Source organism: Podarcis cretensis (genome assembly GCF_951804945.1).
Source record: "Podarcis cretensis genome assembly, chromosome: 9".
NCBI lineage: Eukaryota > Metazoa > Chordata > Lepidosauria > Squamata > Lacertidae > Podarcis > Podarcis cretensis.
Genome location: NC_137178.1, coordinates 14,183,425 through 14,206,258, shown reverse-complemented (window position 1 = coordinate 14,206,258; position 22,834 = coordinate 14,183,425). Strand labels below are relative to the sequence as shown.

The following is a 22,834-nucleotide window of genomic DNA, read 5'->3' as shown; positions in this document are numbered from 1 at the left end:
TCAACGGTCATTGGGTCGAGTTTTCTTATACCCACTTTTCCGTTTCTCCTCAAAGGCTCATGAACGGGAAGTGACGTAACACCCCCACACGCACGTTTAATCACATAAACATACCCATTATAGCCTTTGCCTATCAGGAATTCTAAACGGCAACTGCCGGGATTTAAATTACAACTGCCCTCCGCTGGGGCTGATGGGAGTTGTAGTCCACGAGGGCACTGGTCCTACGGAAGGCCGCCTTAATGCCGTGTCCTAGAGTGGGGGAAAGCGGAGCTCCTCGGGGCAACTATATCTCTTACTTTCTCCCTCTTTCTATAGCAGTTGGAATCGCCCTCCCAGGGGCAAGAACGCGGCTGTGAGGCGAGCTGGGCGGTTCCATTTGTGTCCGGAGGGGTGAAGGCAAACGGGAGGCGATGGAGCCGGGGCTTCCCCTCACGGGAAACGGCTCTCTCCTCCTGCTCCTCCGCCGCCCGCCCGCCCGGTGCCGGCTTGGCGGGGGAGCCCGGTGCTAGGCTATGCCGCTGCCCGATGGAGGGCGACGGGGTCGCTGTGAGGAGGGCGCGGGAGCGGCGGCAGAAAAGGCAGCGGTCGGGAGCCGAGCCTGGCGAAGGCAAGGGGAGCTGCGGCCGGACTTCCTCCCGTTCCCCGCCGGCTCCCAAGAAGCTGAGCACCGGGGAAGCGGAGGAAGAACCGGAGGATGAGGTACCCACATTGACTCTGAGCCCCATCCTCCTCTCAAACCACAGATCCATCGAGCTCAGTATTGCCTACACGGGCTGGCAGCTTATCTCCAGGGTTGCAAGCCAATAATAATAATAATAATAATAATTTATACCCCGCCCATCTGGCTGAGTTTCCCAGCCACTCTGGGCGGCTCCCAATCAAGTGTTAAAAACAATACAGAATTAAATATTTAAAACTTCCCTAAACAGGGCTGCCTTCAGATGTCTTTTAAAGATAAGATCGCTGCTTATTTCCTTCACATCTGAAGGGATGGAGTTCCACAGGGTGGGTGCCACTACCGAGAAGGCCCTCTGTCTGGTTCCCTGTAACCTCACTTCTCACAATGAGGGAACCACCAGAAGGCTCTCGGCACTGGACCTCAGTGTCTGGGCTGAACGATGGGGGTGGAGACACTCCTTCAGGTATACTGGACTGAGGCCGTTTAGGGCTTTCAAGGTCAGCACCAACACTTTGAATTGTGCTCGGAAATGTACTGGGAACCAATGCAGATCTCTCAAAACCGGTGTTCTGTGGTCCCGGCGGCCACTCCCAGTCACCAGTCTAGCTGCCACATAGGAGCAGCCGTGGGGGATTTGAACCTGGGACCTTGTGCTGCGCACCACTAAGCTTCAGCCCTTCCCCTGTGGGCTTAGGAGCAGAGGGATTTATCCGCCTGCCTGTCGTGCTCAATATTACCTTCACCCACCAGTACTGGCTTTCCAAGGTTTCCAAGCCCTACCTGGGATTTGAACCTGAGGCCACCTGCATGCAAAAGGAGATGCTCCCTGCTACCTTCTGCGGAGTGTACTCAAAGACATCGGGGATAATTCCCACCCAGCGCAATGCACCTGTGGTTGGAAGTATGAATTCTTGTTCTGTCAGTGCACGTGGCCCTTTGCAGAAGTGCAGCAGGAAGGGATGGCCCTCGCCTTTGATCTGGGAGACACGGGTGGGATTTGGCAAGGGGAAGCCCAGCCGAGGAGGTGGATCTGCTGTGTTGTGTTCCTGTTTGCTTTTCTGCGACGTTTCCCCAAAGGGCAAGGGCCATCGCTCAGTGGTACAGCATCTGCTTTGCATGCAGACTTCAATCTCTTGACATCTCCAGGTGGGGCTAGGAAGGGCTTCTTTCTGAAATCTTGGATAGCCGCTGCCTGTCGGTTGTAATACTGAGTTAGGTGAAGCCAAGGGACTGCGATTCAGTATGAGCCAGCTTCCAGTGTAGAAAGGAATCCAGAGTAATGTTTTCCAAGCCCTTCCAGCTCTGTCTGTGAGACTTGTAAATAAATTTTGACAACCATGATTATGGAAGCTAATTGGCTTTTTGGCAGATGAAACAAACCTGTGCTATGCATTTTACCATTGGAATCCATCTAATTTAAACATTAATTTGAAGAAACAAATTAATGTATATTAGGCGAATTTTGTCACATGTTTGAACCAGATTCACATTTCATTGTCCTGTAAATCTTAGTAGAACTGCCATCATTTTTTATGCTCTTCTAAAAATAACCTGAAGCAAGCTAAACAGAGGAAGCTTTTAAAGCATGAGAAAGGGAAAGTTTCACTGTTTAATTTCCCACTTTTGAATCTTATTAATGACATAGAGCCAATAACAATAGCTTGTCTCATGCAAAATCTCTTTAGATGGTCCTTGATAAATTATGTCTTAGTTGACCTTCTGAACGGTGAGAATAATATTACTCTTCTACCCTAATAGATTGCCATAAGGGTTATTGAGATAATGTGTCTGAATTGCATTAAACTCTCTAAGGTGCTTATGTAAATGCTAAATATTATAAAAACTCATTCAGATTTTTGTTTCTTGCAGTATCTTGGCAGTGAAGTTGAATTGTTTGGGGACAATGACAGTTTTTCTGGCGACAACTCTTTGTTAAATGAAGTATATGATCTAGAGCAAAGATGCATGAAGTCCACTGATGGTGTCCTGGATATTAAAAACCTAGATTGCAATACTTATGTGGAGCCTGTATGTCGAGATGTTCAGCTACAAAATGCTAAGAATATAGAACAGATATTGTCAATTCCAGAATCAACTACCAACTCCAGAAGCAGAAGAAAATATGATTTTTTAAGCACTATGAAAGAGCAGAAGGATAGCAGCCTAGATCCTCGTGGTGATAGTCTAGAAAACCTGCCATCATCACAGCTTTTATTTCTTAAACAATCAGAGGAATGCTTGATTCATCCTCACAAAGTGGCAAATGTAAAAAAAAGAGCCTATCACCGGAATCAAAGTCCTGATAAGATCTCAGACATACCTCATTGTCATTATACAGAAAATGTTAAAAAAGATAGTGAACCATCTACAAGTTCTTTGTCTGAACCAAGGAGGAGGAGTCTCAAAGATCATCTCAAAAGTGCAATGACTGAAAATGCAAGAGCTCCTGCTTCACTGGTGTCTAAAAGCAAACAACTCAAAGAGGCTGTTGTATCTGAAGAGATTGGGGTTGCTGAGAGAACTCACAGTGCTTCCTTTGTTGACATTGGTCCATTTTATGGATTGCCAACCAAGGTCAAGGAGCTGCTAGCAGAGTTCAGAGGAATTGACAAACTTTATGGTAATACCACTGTACTGCTTGTTGTAGTATTAAATTCTGTGCTAATCATAGAGTTGGAAGGGACCCTGAGGATAATCTAGTCCAACCCCCTGCAATGCAGAAATACGCAGTTGTCCCATATGGGGATTGAACCTGTAACCTTGGAATTATCAGCACCATCCTCTAACAAATTGACCAATAGTGATCCTGTTTAGTGAACAATTTGCAGAATTCCAAAAGACTCTTATTTTGATCTTTAATCACTGAATAGAACACCTGTCTTCTTATTTAATCACTGAATAGAACACCTGTCTTCTTATTTTTACAGACTGGCAGCATGCTTGTTTAACGTTAGAATCCCTGCAGCAGAGAAAGAATTTAATATACTCCTTGCCAACCAGCGGTGGAAAAACACTTGTAGCTGAAATTTTAATTCTTCAAGAATTACTCTGCAAACAAATGGATGTTTTAATGATCCTACCATACGTGGCTATAGTCCAGGAGAAGGTGTGGAAATAATAGGCTTTTTATCCTTATGCATCCTTGTAGTGAGGCAGCTGGTCTTCTGCCTGGCATAAAACATTTGAGTGTTTTAGTAGTATACTTCAACTTTTTTTGCGTAGATTGCTGAAAGTGATGGGCTGCAACCCTGTGCACACTTAATTGGGAGTGCCAAAATCCATTTTTTAAAAAAATGATATTTATTGAAGTTTCAAATAATACAAAAAAGAAAAAAGAAGACAAAAAAAAGAAAAAGAGTCAACCTTAACAATCCTTTTTTTCCAATAACTTCTTTTCTGCGACTTCCCCTCACCTCCCCTTCTTATATTCCTTATCCAGATATTTATTCAACAAGTTCTTGTTCTTAAATTTTTAACCCTAATTTGTTATTATGTCTAATTCAACTTATATATCAAATTTTAACTTGTATACATTAATCATTATGCTTAAAGACTTTTTCTAAGGTCTACCCTGTTTCCCTTGCACGAATTCCCCGTTTTTACACTAATAGCAATACAAAAAAAGAAACAATAGAAGAAATCAAAAACATACTTGTGCACCCTTCGGATTTCCAGATCCCACCCTCCCCTTCCCAGTTTCAATCCCCAAACCATTGTCCATTTGTCCTTATGCTATCAGCCTGGATTCCTCACATCAAAAGCCCTTAAATCTCTCTCAGTTCCTTTCTGCCGGTTTTTTTGAAAGTCCTCTGTAATAACCACTGAGTCTCGGAGGGACTCTATCCCAAAAATGTCCATGTTCCATCCGGCCGGGCCTCCAGGTTTAAAGGTGGAGTTAAGAACTTGTTTCTTAATCTTTATAGGTCCAAATGTCCCAAATTCTTCAGCTCTCCACAAAGGGAGAACTTTCCATTCTTCCTTCTTCAGTTCAAACCAAATTTTCATCATCCAGTCCTCTTTTTCTTTTATATCCTTCTTGACAGGCCTCCGGTTCCCTTTTGCCTTCTGCAACATGTCAGCCCCTCCTTCCTGATGCTCCTGTTCAACAGATATCTCTTTGTGCACTTTTTCTTGTTCAGCTGCCTGGGCTGTAGACAAAACATGGCTCTGCTGTACCAATTTTCTCACGAGAAAAGCAACCTCTTCCAGATCAGCTAGTATTTTTCGACCTTTTCCATTCTTGTAGTGTCCCTGAATCCCCTCTAGAGGGATTCTGGTTATTAAGTATTCCTTACACTTCCAGCTCAAAAGTCCAGTTAGCTTGTTTCAATTCTTCTTTATTTTCAACAATTTCTCACTAGATTGTAACAAATGTGGCCAGCAAAGGCATCAGAATCAAAGTTCTCTACTTTTCCCCACTTTGACAGCTAATTTGACAGCTGTCAAAGTCTTCTATGTCTCCTCAGCAGGCTCCTCTCACGGATCGCTCCCGGGTCTCGGGGGGGCACTTTAGCTCTCAAAGTTAGCTCTTATCCTCCAGCACAGTTACTTATACTGTCAATTCGTGCAATTAATAATTTAATCCATTTAAAAAGGAGATATTCTCTCGACCTTAAATATATAGTCCTTGCTTCAGATTGTTTACAACACTGGGGAGACGGACTTCCTCCTTGGTCTTCCCCGGTCGTGGCAAATTCAAAAAAGATTTTTTCTTTTATAAGTCCAATTTCCGTATTACTCACGGGTTGTTGCTTTTAGTCCAAATGTTCATAGGAAAAAGTCAGCGCTCTCGGTCGAACGGCATGCGGCTTCGCTTGTCAGGGGAAGCAGAAGACTCACAGCACCACGCTGCTCCCGTCCCCCGCTCCGCAGCCTTTAAAAAGGCTCCGTCAAGGGTCGGGGGCGCAAAACGGTGCCCGCCGAGTCACCATGTCCACGGGCTTCCGCGCCCGTGGTTTTTGAGGGTCCCCGCGTCGCCGGCGCGGCAGGACCCGACCCCTGTTGAGCAGATTCCCTCCGAAGCTCGGAGGGAATCCGCCATTCGGCTGTGGCGCCAACCCGGAAGTCCGCCAAAAGCCATTTTAGGATGATCAGGCCAATAAAAATGCCCCCAAATAGTGTGCAAGCTTTCTCCAGTACTCTTAATCAGGCTAGTGATAAACAAAACGAGTGGGAGAGGGGGAAATAAGTGGCTGGTGGTTAAACGGCGGGGATCTGCATGTGATCAGTCTAAAGATGAAATGTGGGAGCGCTAGGGAGCAGATAATCAAAGGAAGCTCTTTTATGCAGGTAGGTGCTCCTTAACTGGAATTACTGAATTCTGTGGGATTCACTTCTGAGGAAATGAGCACAGCACTGGACAGGCATTCTTCATTTGACAGTTGATATTTTACTTACTGATTTTGAGCTGTAGTGCCACTGAACCCTTATAAAAATAGCTGTGAAATAAAGCTTGCCTGCAGCAGCTGGTCTCTATTATAAGCTGCTTGCAAACATGTTACTTGTATAAAATTTTGATAATACTTGTAAAAAAAAGAATTCTCAGTTGTGTTTTTATTGTTTATTTATTGCATGTGGTAGGTTGCTGGTTTGTCGGGTTTTGGAATGGAACTAGGTTTTCTGGTTGAAGAATATGCAGGAAGTAGAGGAAGGATTCCTCCAATCAAAAGAAGGCTTAAGAAATCTCTGTACATTGCTACTATTGAAAGAGGGCACACCCTAGTAAATTCCTTGATTGAAACTGGACGAATTGGTGACCTGGGTCTAGTTGTGGTTGACGAGGTTTGTTATAAAACTCCTGAAATTATTTTAAAAAGCTTTTAATTTATTTATGAATTCAAACTTGTTACACTGTGCTACTTATTTATATTAATGGGCACTTGGCTTTTTAAATAATCCCTAATTGGCTGAAATATATTCAAGACTCTGTATTGGTAACTCAGTGGCGTAGCGTGGGTTGTCAGCACCCGGGGCAAGGTAAGTAATTTGCGCCCCCTAACCCGTGGATTTGCGCCCCCTAACCCGTGGATTTGCGCCCCCTAACCCGTGGATTTGCGCCCTAACCCCAGATGTTGCGCCTGGTGCGGCCGCCCCCCCCCCTGCACCCCCCACGCTACGCCACTGTGGTAACTAGTAATATTACACATGCTTACATTCAATTGTAACCAACACAAAATATAAAAATGTGTTTTAAGACTGACATTAATTGGTCTCCCCACACTATGCCAAAGAACCAAGCCTATAGCTTTAAAGAGGGAGGTGGGTCAAAATGCAGCACGTATGCCAAAGAAATCTGATCTCGTTTTAACGTTCATAGTGTTCTTGGGTTCTGATTCTTTCCTACTCTCATAATCTCTTTACACCTTTCTTTAATTGAAGTTGCACATGCTTGGAGAAGGAAGTCGTGGGGCTGTTCTAGAAATGACTCTTGCAAAGATTCTTTATACAAGCAGTAAGTAATTTCTGCACGTCTTGGACTCAAATAATAGCTACATCAATTCTGCCGTTTCTAAACACGTATGTAATTTGTCTGTGTAATAGTATATTTCAACATGTAAAGTGTTTTAAATGCTTATTTTTCATCTCAAGCCCCCAGACCCCAGGAAGCATAAAATATATTCCACTTGTATTGTTTTGTATTTTTTATTTGTATTTAATTCTTAATTTTTGTGAGCCACTCAGAGAGCATGTTAGTTGGCAGCTGTAAGCTATACAAAATAAAACATTAAATAACACTGGCAACATGAAGTTTAAAATTATTTCAAGATGGTAAAGAGAAATACAAATTAAACAAATCAAGTAGCCTATTTGTATATACTGAGGTTTGTTTTGTTCACCTTTTCTTTTTCTTTTTTTCCAAAAATTTTATTGATTTTCCATATGTTTTTTAAACAAACAAACAAATAAATAAATAAACATAAATCTCTACCCTATTTAAACCAAACTTAGTAACATTGTTAAGTGACTTTCTCATATCCCCATGGTTGAATTTCAGTGTATATCATTTTAATGGTTTTCCAAAACTACTATTCTTATAAAATTAACTTAATCACTTAACATCTTTTTGTTTTCCTTTCCAGTTCAGTATTAAACATACTAATTCATGCCATTACCTGATTAAATCCTAAGCCAATCTGTATTTGCAAGCTTCTCCAATTAATTTAACTTAACATATTTAACTAAATAGTCTTTAAATTTCGTCCATTCTTCTTGGTAATCCTCCTCCTTCTGGTCACAAACTCTTCCAGTCAGGTTGGCTAGCTCCAAAAAGTCCATCATCTTCATCTGCCAATCTTCCACTGTTGGTACTTCTTGTGTTTTCCACTTGTTAGCTAATAAAATTCGAGCAGCAGTTGTGGCATACAAAAATAATTTAACATCTTTCTTGGGCAATTCCAAACCTGTTATTCCAAGAAGAAAGGCCTCTGGTTTCTTAGTAAATGTATATTTCAACATTTTGTTTCAATTCATTATAAATCTTCTCCCAGAAGTCTTTCACCTGGGGGCAGGTCCACCACATGTGATAAAAAGTACCCTCTTTATCTTTTGTTTTGTTCACCTTTTCAAGCTACACCCTAGAATGGAGGGAGCATGGGAGGCAACAGGCTATGTAGCAAGGAGAGCTCTTTCCTTCAACAGAAAGGTCCAGCCATGGGTCTTAGGAAGAACAGCCACTGCTGCCTGAGGCAGCTGCCTCACTCTGCCTCATGATAGGGATAGCTCTGTTTTGTCTGCTTATTTTGGCAGCAAGTCCCACTGATTTCCACTGAAATTATTCCCCAGTTAATCTGAATATGGTACCATTGCAGCCTCAGATATACAAATACTTTATTATGTAACTGTAGACTTAGGAAGTTTTGCCACCTCAGCTTAGAGTTATCCAGGGCTGCATTTTGTGGGTCAGTCTTAACAATATCCGGTGCAATTAGTCAAAAAGGGTGATTATGAGGTTGATGCTGCTCTTGCTATTTATCTAATGAAGAAAGTGATTGTCTTGTTCTATTTGAAATATGAGATACTATGACTTTCCTTTACTATTCTTCTATGATACATTGAGGGTAATATTTCAAAGTATGTTGCTATATTTTGTATAGAAACCACTCAGATCATTGGAATGAGTGCAACTTTAAATAACGTTGGAGATCTGCAGCAATTCCTGAATGCGGAATATTACACCAGTAATTTCAGACCAGTATGTATTTGACTAGAGAACTTGTTGACTTTCTTAGAGGTAAATGTTGCATATTGACCATTTTGAACTTACTGAAGGGATGAGAAGGCATTTTTCCTTTCTGAGCTTTTTAGGCATTTAATTTGGTGAAAAGTGGTATTTGTTGTTTTTTCCAGGCATTTAATTTGACAGTGAACATAGCATTCATTATTAGCCTTTCAAATGTTTAGCTTTACATGGTCAAATTTCTTTAAAATATGTTACCTTCTAATCACTATTGTGGCAAAGATGAGTTTACGGATTCCTCTTTGTAAAACAAGTCATAAGGAAAATACCTTACAAAACGTAAAAGCCACAGACACCATAATTCAAGAAAGTGTTTCAATTTACAGTATTTGTGATTTTTAGGAAAGGCAAAAAGAATAATGCATATATTTTTTTTTTAGAAAAAAAATAAGCTACTCTTCTCTTTTCAAATGCCTTCCACATTACATCCGCAGTATGGCTTTTTCTCAATAGAAGTCATAATCTAATTATTCTATGTACATTTGAAAAAATATAGGTCGAACTGAAAGAATATGTAAAAATACGAGACACGATCTATGAAGTTGATAACAAAGAGGAAGATGGCTTTAGATATTCACGTCTTCTTAATTTCAAGGTAATGTCAATAAGCATTAGAAGTTTTTCTTTAACATTTATCCATAGCCAGTTAAAGTAATATGCTTTAACATGTTCTTCCTTGTGTCTAACAAAAACAATTGGCTCTAAAAATGCAAATCAGTCTAGATAGTAGTAGTAGTAGTAGTAATAGAATTGCTTACTTTGTTTACAGATAATGTTTGATATGTGTGTATTTTACCAGCAGAGAATGTATGGTCCTGATTCTAGTATCCTTAGGTGGGGGATACTAAAATGACAAAAGAAATGGGTGCTATTTTTGTATATATATATTTTTCATTTAAAGCAACAATGTAAAATGGAGGCTTCAGTCATGGATAAGTTTGTAACGTCAAATACATTGAAGTTTTCTTTGAATATTTTGATTACCGGTAACTGAGGCACAACAAAGTTATCCAGAACAGAAACAAAACTGTGTTATCTTTTAGTATTCTACTGGTCTGCAGAAGACTGACCCTGATCACCTTATTGCACTGGTGACGGAAGTTATTCCAAAGTACTCCTGCCTTGTCTTCTGTCCCACTAAAAAGAACTGTGAAAATGTAGCAGAAATGATTTGCAAACACTTGAACAGGTATGCTTCCTGGATGCTGTATACCTACTTGATTGGCATGTTTACAATTAACCTCGGAATTTACTAATGTTGACGCAGAGGCCTGTTCCTTCACTTTGCAAGCAGAGTGATCAGAATGGTATGCATTGATCAAACAGGATCATGTATAACACTGTAGGATTATATGTGCATCTTGAGCAAACTGTTGAGTACTGCAGGGTGTGATGGTACTATTGTGTTCAGAATAACAACTTTTGAAGTACCATATAATTCTGTGTTGTGGCAGCGATGTTGATGGAGAAAGGGAGAGACTAGGAATAATTTAGCACTGTGTGACACATAATAAATAAATAAATTTTTATTTATACTCCGCCCTTCCCGATTCAGAAAACCGGGCTCAGGGCGGCTAACAGCAAATTTAAAACACTTAATTGATGCAACAGAAAACAGCATAAAATACAGTATAAAACGTGAATAACAATAAATTCAGAATTCAAAAATCAATTTAGGAGGGGAATCCATCCAATAAACATTAGACGATCACCAGGGCTAGCTGGCTAAATTAGTCCTATTTGGGCCAGCGAGGAGACCAGGGGAGAATTAGCTGTAGGATCCCAGAGCGGGTAATCTTCATAAAAAGGGGGAGGGGGAGAGAAGGAAGGGGAATAAAAGATCAGGCTAAGTTCAAATTGAAAGTCAGGTGGAATAGCCAAGATGGTTGGTATGCAAACATAATCTAAGTGTACTTTTCTTTCCTAGAGACTATAAAAAGTTGAAGGAGAAAGAAAAACACGATCTTCTTACAGATTTGAGAAACATCTGCAATGGAAGACTTTGCCCAGTACTGAAGCAAACAATTCCATATGGAATCTCCTATCACCATAGTGGCCTTACCAGTGAGGAAAGGAAACGAATAGAAGAAGCTTACTCTTCAGGAATCCTCTGTCTCCTTACCTGCACCTCTACCCTTGCTGCTGGGGTTAACTTGCCAGCTCGAAGGTTAATCTTTAAGAAATGTTGCGTCTTTCTGTTTTTATCCTGTGGAGCATGGAACAGATTTTAACATTTCCTTCACTCTGGAGCATGAAGCCAGAGGCAGGGGTCCAGCAGGGCATCAGAAGCTGACAAGAAAACGAGAGCTCAGGCGCCTTTTTCTGACATGCTAGCATTCTGTACGCAGGGAAATGTTTTTACATAGAAGAACATTTTGTCCTCTGAGCCCCCTTCCCTCCTTCCATGCACAAAAGTAATGCAAGAGTCTGAAGTGATAATTTGCAGAAACAGATTTACCCCCTTATTTGTTGTTGGTACATACTAGGCCTGAGTTCAGGGTCTGGTGTGAAGATGCTCTCGAGTTCCTCTTGCATGGGCTCACATATGACCAGTACAGTACTAGAGATAGCTAGTAACTTCCCTTTCCAGTCTCATTTCACTCTTCAATGATTCCTCCTTGAAGCACTTCTGGCAATGATGAAGAAGGAACGGAATTTGCAGGATTAGTCTTGAGGATTTTAGTATCCCTTAAGGAACTGTTCAGGTGTTTCCTTTGCTGCTCAGCTGCTGACTATTCATTAATTCCGAGGATAGCTCAGTCGGTAGAGCATGAGACTTAATCTCAGAATTGTGGGTTTGAGCCCTTCTTTGGGCAAATCCTGCACTGCAAGGGGTTGAATGAGATGACCCTCTTGGTCCCTTTCAACTACAAAATTCTATGATTAAATCTAAATCAAGTTACAGTGGTACCTCAGGTTACAGACGCTTCAGGTTACAGACTCTGCTAACCTAGAAATAGTATCTTGGGTTAAGAACTTTGCTTCAGGATGAGAACAGAAATCGCGCGGCAGCGGAAGGCCCCATTAGCTAAAGTGGTACCTCAGGTTAAGAACAGTTTCAGGTTAAGAACGGACCTCCAGAATGAATTAAGTTCTTAACCCAAGATACCACTGTACTTTGATGTAGTATACTTGTCTTTTGGTCTAACTATTCTTTATTCTCTCAGTAGCACCAGGCAGAGAACATAGCGGAATTCTAGAGTTTGGCTATTAAGGATACTGTTGCTGTGTCCCCTGTTGCATGCAATGCTCTACAGATTCCTACATGCCTTTAGAGCATATTTCAGAAATAAAAGGTGCTCCAAAGTCAAAAGTTGCTGTGGTATAAAAAATTGTATAACTGTATGCACTGTAACAATTCTGAGGAATGTTGGGGTTCCAACAATCTGATGCATTTTGTTTTCTTCATTTCAGTAATTACTTTTTAAAAAATCAAATGCTTTGAACATTATATACGATAATTCAAACACATTCTCAATGTTTCCACAGGGTCATTTTAAGAGCTCCATATGTTGCAACAGAATTCATGAAGAAAAACCAGTATAAACAGATGATAGGCAGAGCTGGCCGTGCCGGTATTGACAAAGCTGGTGAAAGCATTCTTATCGTGCAAGAGAAAGACCGGAATCTGGTAACTTAAGCAAAAAAAATTTGATTTTCACACTTATCAGTAAAGTCATTTGTGTAATATGGGGTGATGGTCAAATTTTTAAATGTAAGCATGCTCTGAAATAATTTGACCATCCTTTTAGGAAGCATATTTAAAGGCCCTTTTTCTTTTATTATAAGCAAAGCAAGGCCAGTACCGCATCTTGAAAACCAATGATATCTCATCATAAAATAGCATTACCACCCAGTAACATAACATACTGACTTTAGAAAATGTTTTATAAGGTAAACTGCCTGCCTGCATAAGCTTTGGGTAGATAGCATTCTGTAACAAAAATGTGATATATGAAAAAATAAAATACTGATTATAAATCCACATATTTAAAATATGAAGCATATGCATTGTTAAGGAAGGTATATACAGCTGAAATAATTGCTTTCTTATCTGTTAAACAAATGCCAAATTGCAGTCTTAAGACACCACTGAAAAAGGCTCAGTGTCGTATTCAGCTAAGTCCTACATTGAGTAAACTCACTGAAATTACTGAACACAAGTTAATCATGTCCATTAACTTTGATGGATCTATTCTGAGTAGCGCTAGCATTGAAAACTATCCACAGTAAATTTGAAGAGGAATAGATCTGTAGATCTGGGAAGCATCCTCTGAGAATAGCTCTGTTCTGTATCCTTTTTGTTTGTTTTTATTTAAAACTTTTATAACTTTCCAAAATAGCTCAAGACAGATTACAACCAGCATTTAAAACTGTAGTCAAGCAGAGCAAACCCACAATTTTTAAAATGCAAATGCAACAGCAGAAGACAGGGCAAACTATCATACATCCTAAAAACTCAAAAGGAGTTGTAAAGAGCCAAGAGCTGTTACTGCCCAAAGGTTTCATTAATAGATGGACATTATATAGTCACAGCCACTCCCCGAGAAAGAGGTCATTCCATAAACATGAAATTTCGGAGAAGATGCTACTCCTAGCTGCAAATGACTTGATTTGTAAGGCATTACAGAACAGGGCAGTTGATTCACAAATGCAGTGGTTAAAGCAGTGCAGATCTTGGGGAGATCTTGTTAGGACATAATGGAGAAGATAATCTTTTAGGAACATTAGGTACAAATATGCCATATTTTATAACTTGCATTCACATAGCTGTTGCTCTTTTTTTAAGGTTCAAAAGTTAGTATACAGCCCTCTGGAAAGCTGTTACAGCAATCTCCTGCTTGAGTTCAACAAGGGTATCCGGAGTTTAATCTTATCATTGGTTGGATTAAAGGTAATTTTGAAACCTTAAAACTGGTTGATTGTATTAAGAAGACTGATTGGGGGAGGGAAAGTTTCTGGTAGAATAACGAAACACCAAACTCTTTTTTTTAGTATTTTTTAGTCTTTGTATACTCTCGTTTGTCCTGTTGTGTTCCACTACAGATAGCAACCAGTCCTGAAGAGGTTTTCCAGTTCATGCAACTAACCTTGTTTAGTGTCCAGCCACAGCTTCTGCCTGAAGGAAAGAGCCTCCGGGATGTAACTACGGAAGTATTGCAAGGGCTGAAACAAAATGGACTCCTAAAAGATAATACAAGCTGCGATGGTGGACAAATTCTACTTATCACTAGGTTGGGTCAAGCCACTTACAAAGGTATAAAACCTCCCTCTGGGATCTATTAAAATACAGTCACGCAAGCAGGCAGAATGAAGTGTCTACCTTGAATCGGATTCTGACTGCAATTAGGGGGCAGGAAATCTCCATAATTTTAATTTATAGCTACAGATAGCGACCATTTTGTGTGCATCTGCTGATGCACGGGACCCGGAAGAGGGAAGAATGGGGGCAGGGTGGGCTTATGCTCACTCTGCCGACGCTTGCAGGGACAAAAAATGGACCCTCCATGCAAAATGGTTGCTGCCTGTATCTTTTTCTGAAGTGAAAAGGGATTTGATTTGATTCGATTTGATTTTCACCTCACTCATCAAAATGTCTTAGCCTGGCCAAGATGGATCTCAGTTCCCAGCTCAACTACTGATTTTGTATAGACGTATAAAAATAAATCCAGTATCTCTTTAGCTTCTCATTTCTGCCCCCCAAATAGTATCCTCCTTTTGTAGTTTAATCACATTCAGACCTTGTCCGACTGTCAGATTGGGGTGGAAGGAAACATTAATAGGTAAAACATGTTCCTGGTGCGTATTGCAAGGGAACTGCAGTTTCCCAGTACTCCACAAATTCAATCTGCATGTAAGCTACATAAAAACCTGCTGGATCAGACTTAAAAGCCTATCTCATCCAGCATTCTGTTCAGCAATTTTTTCAAGCAGAGCAGCCAACTAGATATGTATGGGAAAGACACAGCAACACTGTAAGTATTCTGCAGTGCTTGCAAGCATGTCCATGACAGTGATGAATTAGTGTGGAATGTCATAGACATATGGAAAGGCTACTTCCCCACAGAACTGATGCCCCCTTGAATCAAGGAGAGCTCTGCTGGGCCTGGTTTGTGGGGATCAAATATGGAGTTTGAGTTGACAGCGCTTCCTGCTAAGAAGAGCAAGTGGTTGGCCACCCTGAAAGGGTAGTGAGAATTTAACAGTCTTCCAACAGGTTGACATGCTGAAATGTCTCATCAAATTCTGAAGATCAGATCTGTACAATGTGGGCCATTGTATGATGTCTACCTTTTTATTACATCTTAGGTTCTATCGATTTGGCGTACTGTGACACGCTCTATGCAGACTTGAAGAAAGGCCTTGAGGGGCTAATCCTTGAAAGTTGCCTACATTTAATCTACCTGACAACGCCGTACAGTATGGTTTTGCAGTGTAGCCCAAACTGGATGATCTATTTTAGACAGGTAACCTTTTTTAAAAAAAAATCCAGCAACAAGAAGATTTTTATATCTTTACATAGCATCCCTGGGAGCCTTCCTCTCTTTTTCTGAACTTAGCAAGCACAAGGCTCTCTTGTCAGCTTCAGTGGAACAGCTAGAGTTGTTCCTTGTGAACATGGAGTCTTAAATATCCTAGGGAATAAATTATGCTCAGATACATGCAGGATCCAGACCTTTTAACATTAAACTCCTGGGTTTTTCTTTTTCTTTTTGCATTTCTTTTTTCCTTTCTCCTCCTGTGATGAGGCTGCATTTTAATGTTTTAATGTTGTATTTTCATCTTGTTTTTTAAGTTGTATTCATTCAACTTGTATTTTATTATTGGTTGTTAGCCGCCCTGAGCCCGGCCTTGGCTGGGGAGGGATTATTATTATTATTATTATTATTATTATTATTATTATTATTTATTTGTTACAAGGCAGATATTGAAACTTATGTGCAGCTAGTGAATTTTTTGCAGTATACCTCAAGAGTGTTTTATCTGTTACACGTCTGAAGTTTTTCATTTCGCGTGCAGCAACTGGCTTTAGAAATTAACGTCACGGGACTCTTCTTCCCATAGCCCAGCACGTGCATGATTTGAGTAACTTGCAGCCAGGCAAGACAAGAGAACTCGGAGGGTTCATGGAGGGACGTCTCATTCCCAGAGATTCCCTGCAGTGATGCAGTGTGCACATATCTCTGCTCTCATGCCAAGTTTGGGTGGTGGGAGGAGAACACTGTACAGTTGAGTCCAGTGCCGCTCTCCTATGTCTCTCACAAGGCACAGAGCATGCCCTGTGTTTTCTGCAGGATGTAACTTTCCTTTAGATCTGAGATTAATTCTGCTTTTTAGTACAGTCAGCTAAGTCCAGCAGAACAACAAGTAGCAGAGATTGTTGGTGTGCCGGAGAGCTTTATTACCAAAAAGGCATCTGGACAAGCTGTCAGAATGGTAAGAGGAAGATTTCTTATTTCAGATGTCTAAAGATAACTGTGGGAATGGATTATCCATCAAAATTGTGAATTCAGGGGAGATTGCAACAATAGCATATGCAATTCCAATATGGGGGTCCTTTGTTAATCTAACCCAATTGGAGGTAATCCAAAACCAGCTTCTAAGAAGGTTGCTCAAATTACCCAGGTGTGTAGGCAATACTGCTATACGACTCGAACTAAATGTTACATCTCTAGAAACCACATTATGGAAATGCATCCTCTGTTACTGGTTGGCATTATGGCATAAACTTCCAAATCTCCACTTGATACAGTGTCTCTGGAGAGATGACTTCCCTATCCCTTGGGCAAAAATAATACATGGGAAACTTGTGTCCTTAGAACTATCTCCATCTGAACTACTAAAATTGGATTTAATTTCTGCCAAGAGAATTATAACTCACAAATTAGAGGAGATGGATTTACAATTTAATATTGCGACAGGTGGTGGCACCTGTTCACCGATAAACCTTGGCTTAACACCACCAACGAAACTTCCGTCTTATTTAACTACCTTATCTGTGGTGATGCACAGGTATGCCTTTATAAAGGCTAGATTCAATGTTTTCCCATCAAATGTGTTGGGTAACAGACGCTCCAACGGACAGATCTCACTCCTCTGTGACTGTAAAAGTGGATCTATAGAATCGTTATATCATATAATCTTCTGTTGTCCATTACATTCGGCTTCACGGTCCAAGTTTCTGGCCCCATATTTATCAAGAATTGCTGACAGACCTCAAGAAGCCCAAATAATATACTTATTAAACGACGAAGACACATGTAGATCCCTTGCAGTTGCTAGATACCTGATTAATGTCTTATTTCAAAAGAGGAGAAATGGATCACTGTATGACTCTGACAGCTTAGCTAAACTTAAGAATCATCAATAAGTGCCAGAACTAAGACGCATATCCCCCAAAATCTGAGGGTTTTGAATTGCGGTTTACATAGAGGGAGCTTATTGTGTATAGTGTTTACTTAATTGAAGTAAAATTGGTTTTATATGGGTGTTTTAACTTGGAACTGTTTAAATTGTATTGTTTATGGATAAATTTTGATGTATTGTTTTCAATATGGGCCAATGGCCGTAATAAATCAATCAGTCAATTCAGGGGAGCTTCTGTGATTCCTTTCTTGGAGTTGGTCATAAACGATTGGATTAAAATTTTGAGTACCTTAACATTAAGTAGATCAGAAATTAGTTGCACATGAATGGCGGAAAAGCAGCATATTAGAGTCATACTAAAGCTTATTTGTTGTCATATTTGGGACTACTTGTTTTTGAAATTCTTAGCTGGAAATTGTCTTGTGTGGCCTCTTATGTTGCATTTCATGGTTTAGATAGCCTCAGAAATGGATGGATTTAAAACTGTAAGAGTGTTCTACTATTTCAGATAAATTGAAAGATTCAAACAATTTTTCCATTGGATTGTGTCTTCAATTTCTAATTATACTACGTATTCCTTTAGGATGTGGACATTGGCACAGCCAGTAGACTCTACTTGTCCTTGGTTCTTCATGCTTTGTTAAAAGTGAACAATGTATGGGAGGTGGCAGAAAAATTCAACATATCACGAGGATTCATTCAAACCCTTCTTAATTCAGCTGCTTCGTTCTCTTCCTCAGTTCTACATTTCTGTGAGGTAATGTATAGTAGCTGAATACTTCATTGATGGAACACAGAAATGTCGCTCAGAAACTTCTTTTACTTCAGATTTTCCAAATTGTTCACGCAGCTTCCCTTTCAAATTCCAGAACTGATCAAAGCTGCATTTCTTAAAAATAGTCCACATTCAGCACATTCTGTTTTACTTAACTTGCATGTGGAGAAGCTGAGAATAAATAACCAGTTCATTGTGCTTTTATGACGGTATTTTCATACATATTTCAATTAAAAAATCCATTTAAAAAGAACCACATTGAAATTAGTCAACTAGAAGCAAAGGATTTCTTGCTGTTAGCTGCTTCTATTGCTATTGAATCATTGCATTTTAAGATGGTAACCAAGGAATCTGTTCCAGTGACCTTCCACTGTTTCAAATTATCTGCAGCTAAAATATCACAATAACTTCTGCATATTGGCCTTCCAGTAGCACCTTAAAGACACAAAAGCTCATACCTAGAACTAACTTAGTTGGTCTTTAAGGTGCTAGGTAAAGGTAAAGGTACCCCTGCCCGTACGGGCCAGTCTTGACAGACTCTGGGGTTGTGCGCCCATCTCACTTAAGAGGCCAGGGGCCAGCGCTGTCCGGAGACACTTCCGGGTCACGTGGCCAGCGTGACATCGCTGCTCTGGCGAGCCAGAGCCGCACACGGAAACGCCGTTTACCTTCCCGCTGGTAAGCGGTCCCTATTTATCTACTTGCACCCGGAGGTGCTTTCGAACTGCTAGGTTGGCAGGCGCTGGGACCGAGCAGCGGGAGCGCACCCCGCCGCAGGGATTCGAACCGCCGACCTTTCGATCGGCAAGCCCTAGGCGCTGAGGCTTTAACCCACAGCGCCACCTTATGGCAGACCAACACGGCTACCTATCTGTTTCTGCATATTGGTTCCTCTTCCAGAAATTTGGCAGGATGTTGGTAGACAATTTTTTGACAAAAATGGACGGACAAAAGTTTATTATTATCATTATCATTATCATATAATAATAATAATAATAATTAATACCCCACCTATCTGGCAGGGTTTCCACAGCCACTCTGGGTGGCTTCCAACTGAATATTAAAAATACAATACAGCATCAAACATTAAAAACGTCCCTAAACAGGGCCGCCTTCAGATGTCTTTTAAAAGTAAGATAGTTGCTTATTGCCTTGACATCTGCTGGGAGAGCGTTCCACAGGGCAGGCGCCACTACCGAGAAGGCCCTCTGCCTGGTTCCCTGTAACCTCACTTATCGCCCTCGGAGCTGGACCTCAGTGTCCAGACTGAACGATGAGGGTTTCCTAACATTTTTAATTATGTTTATTTTTACAGGAGCTGAATGAATTTTGGGTTTATAAAGCTCTCTTGACAGAACTTACCAAGAGACTAACTTACTGTGTTAAGGCAGAGCTCATCCCTCTTATGGAGGTGGCAGGAGTTTTAGAGGTCAGTATATGCGTAACAAACCAGAATAACTACAGTAATACCTCTGCGAACATCCGCCTTGTCTAGCGTCCATTCCGGGAAACGTCCACGGCAAACCCAGAAGTACTGGAACCGGTTACTTCCAGGTTTGCCGCTCACACATGCACAGAAGCGCAAACCACTTCATGCACATGCACAGACGCGGCACTTTGCCCTGCATCCTTTTTGGCTAGCGGCCGAGGCTCCAGAACGGATCCTGGTCACAAACAAGGTACGCCTGTATTCTTTCACCAAACAAATCCAAGCAGAATTTAAAGATGGTTTGTAAAAAAATCCTTCAAAGTAACTGTTACTACCTGAGATTGGTACAGCTTTCTCTTTTCCAGGGAAGCAGGGTTTTAATACACAGCAAAAGAGCAGCACATTTGCAAGCTCTGGAAAAAACGTAATTCCTGCAGCAGAAGTTTCCTGCTTGGCATTCCTATGCTTCTGACCCCATCGCTCCAGCAAGTCTCATTTTGCCATGTTAGCTTGTGAGATGATGTTCCTTTGGGAGGGGTCAGTACAGGAACAGATCTTTGCTGCTGTTTGATATGTCATAGTGAATGTTTGCGGTTTTTTGCTGTAGGAAGTTATTCAAACTCTGTGTTCTTTTGGTTATTTTATGCACCATTAATTGTAGCTGCACAGCTGTCAACACCACCCTGGGTACATATTTAAAACGGTGTATATAAATGCATTAAGTAAAAGGGGTGTCTTGGAATTGTAAATTGTGTACCATTGCAGTATGATGGACAAAATGAACTTGGCCAATGGAGCCAAAACTCTCTGGTGTCATTTTTTATGAATGTATTTTTATGGAAATTGACTAGACAGATTGAAGATGGCCCTGAAATGAGCTTTCTAAAGTTGAAAGTTTTCCTCAGTAGGTTTTGCGGTTAAATAGACCAACTGCATCATCTCTGTACAGGAGTGATATTGCAACCCCTCATAAAATGCTGGATTGAAAAGCTAAAAGCTTAGCGGCTGGTGCAATATTTTAAATATCTTCTTAGTACATGTGTATGTGCTCAAAATACAAACCGTAAAGCATTCGTACATGGGAATTACAGAATAAATATTTCCAAAAGCCCTGAATTTTAAACAAACACGTTTCCGTGTTTATCATAGTGCCCAATAAATCTTACTGAAGCTAGTGTGCATTGAGGTGGTGAAAGATCTTGACCAATATACAGAGCTACTATACAAAAAGGGCTGTTTTGATGAAAGATTTAGTGGTCAGAAACGGTAACTAGAAATATGACAGGTTGATAGAGACTAGCGGCGTGGTGGTGATGATGAATAGATTTGTTGCCACCTCTTTTTAAAACTAGCCTTTTGTCCACTTTCTCAGGCTCGAGCCAAGCAACTCTACAACTCAGGGTATAAAACTTTAGCACACTTGGCTAATGCAAATCCAGACGTGCTGGTGAAGACTATTGAGCATTTGTCCAGAAGCCAAGCTAGGCAAATCGTTTCATCTGCAAAGGCAAGTAAAATTTGTGAAAAGCATCGATAGGAATGGGGGTGTAAATTGTGAATCTTAATGGGGAATGGTCTAATCTGCACATTTTCAAACCAATATGCCAAACGAGACACAATTATCCTTCTAAATTTGCACTTCTCTCAATTTTGCGATGCAGTTCTCTAACCAGAAATTGGGGGAAGGTTCATAAAAATGAACGTCTGCTTTTTGCATAGGACTGAATGCTCTTGTGCTCAGATCCTACTTGGTGGTTTCTTCACAGGCATCTGTTTGGCCACTGTGAGAACAGGATGCTGGCCTGATCCAGCAGGCTCTTCTTAAGTTATTACGAACAATAAGATTTCACTAAAATGGGAGAAAGTAAAGAGATATAGTTGGAGGTGCCATAAGAGTGAGGGTCAAGTCTAGCACTTGCTCCTGGAGACCATAGCCACTGAGAATCAAGCCCTTCCCATTCATCTGCATAACCTCTTCCTTGGTTCTGTTTTTGTTTTGTTTTGTTTTTACCAATAGGTGCCAGCATGTTGGAAACTGGCATGTGTGAGCCTTTGTAGGGATCAGACTAATCTTGTCTTTGTGAGTCTCTTTCCGCTACAGGAGAATGAAATATACATCATCCTGAGAACTGTCAACTCCCCCCCCACACACACACCAATGCATTCAGAAATGTTTCTTATACAGTATCAGGTTCATTTGACTTTACATGGTTGTTTTTGGATGCAGATGCTCCTGACTGAAAAGGCCGAGGCATTACAAGAAGAAGTGGAAGAGTTACTGAGAATACCTGCAGACATTACTTGAGTCTTCCTAATCACTCTAGCATGTGAATCAAGAATCAAACAATTATTTTTCTACCTTAATTATTTGTAGTTTGCTATACATGTACCTGAGCTTATTTCCCTATTAATAAAAGCTGCAAAAAATTCTCTATACTTGTTCAGTACATTATGAAACTCTGATGTTCTTTGACAAAGCTGAAATTGATTTATCATCTTTCAGACCTCTTATTTATCATTAGTGGCATCATCATTTGTTATGGATATCTGCTTATTTCTGTTATAAAGTGCTTCTTTTCTTTTTGAAAATCATTTTTGCTTTGTCTCTGTAAACAATGCCTTTCATAAGGCCACATTAGGAAATAGAAAGGGGTTGTGGTTCTTAAGCAAAGATCAATTTCTTGGGCTACTCTGAACATAAAAATTGTATAGACCTAATCATGATTTGCCAGCACTGAAGAAACTATCCAATAAACATGCCTCTTTAATGCCTGGATTACAAAATCATTATGAATTATGAATTATTGATTTTGGATTAATAAAAGTTACTATTTTAAAATATACTTTGGTATATTAGACTGCAATCTTATACACATAGTGAGAGTTCTTCTGCGTAAACATGTATAGAGCTGTACCTACATGTCCCTATGGCATGTTCTAGGGGCTGGGATTTCTGCATTGCAGAGAGTTGAACTAGATGACCTTTGGCATCTTCACTATCTTTCAGTGAGTGCTGAGGATGCCCCTCTTTAACCTGTCCTGTGATATCTCAGATGTGTGTTTTCAGAATCCACCCTATTCCAGCTCTACAGTTTTGTAATTTTGTGGCTCTGTGTCCCACCATGGCACATTGACAAGATGCCAAAACAGACATCAAAAAAATCTCACAGGTTGGTGAATGTATATTTCACTCTTTTAATGTGTCTGTAGTGTAGTAACAAATGGATCTCTTGTGTCTATACTACAGCCTTCGCACTGCTGCTTCCACTTACTGGGGAACAAACCCTACGGACCCTTTGTAACCAGTTCCACGAGGCAAACTGCTTTGGTCAAGGGACCAGAGAG

General features: G+C 40.5%; 1 protein-coding gene across 2 annotated transcripts; it reads left to right on the top strand.

The window, feature by feature from the left end:
- Positions 1-240: 240 nt before the first annotated feature.
- Positions 241-22,332, top strand: HELQ (helicase, POLQ like). 2 transcript variants are annotated; one of them, XM_079990749.1, is made up of 18 exons: positions 241-702; positions 2,552-3,302; positions 3,610-3,788; positions 6,263-6,463; positions 7,061-7,133; positions 8,776-8,873; positions 9,415-9,513; positions 9,962-10,107; positions 10,846-11,085; positions 12,408-12,549; positions 13,708-13,812; positions 13,965-14,175; positions 15,228-15,385; positions 16,257-16,355; positions 17,869-18,042; positions 19,376-19,489; positions 20,862-20,996; positions 21,717-22,332. In XM_079990749.1, exons 1-18 carry the CDS (start codon positions 529-531, stop codon positions 21,792-21,794), a joined length of 3,177 nt encoding a protein of 1,058 aa, XP_079846875.1. In that variant the 5' UTR covers positions 241-528; the 3' UTR covers positions 21,795-22,332. The 2 variants fall into 2 exon arrangements, with proteins under 2 accessions (XP_079846875.1, XP_079846876.1); XM_079990750.1 differs by lacking the exons at positions 19,376-19,489; positions 20,862-20,996; positions 21,717-22,332 and having other exon boundaries at positions 16,262-16,355; positions 17,869-18,035.
- Positions 22,333-22,834: the final 502 nt, after the last annotated feature.

Bases quoted from the DNA above. Each gene is read 5' to 3' on its own strand.
- HELQ (XM_079990749.1), top strand. From the start codon at position 529: ATGGAGGGCGACGGGGTCGCTGTGAGGAGGGCGCGGGAGCGGCGGCAG. The intron at 703-2,551 runs GTACCCACATTG...TGTTTCTTGCAG, and splicing joins AGGAAGAACCGGAGGATGAG to TATCTTGGCAGTGAAGTTGA. The intron at 9,514-9,961 runs GTAATGTCAATA...GTTATCTTTTAG, and splicing joins CACGTCTTCTTAATTTCAAG to TATTCTACTGGTCTGCAGAA.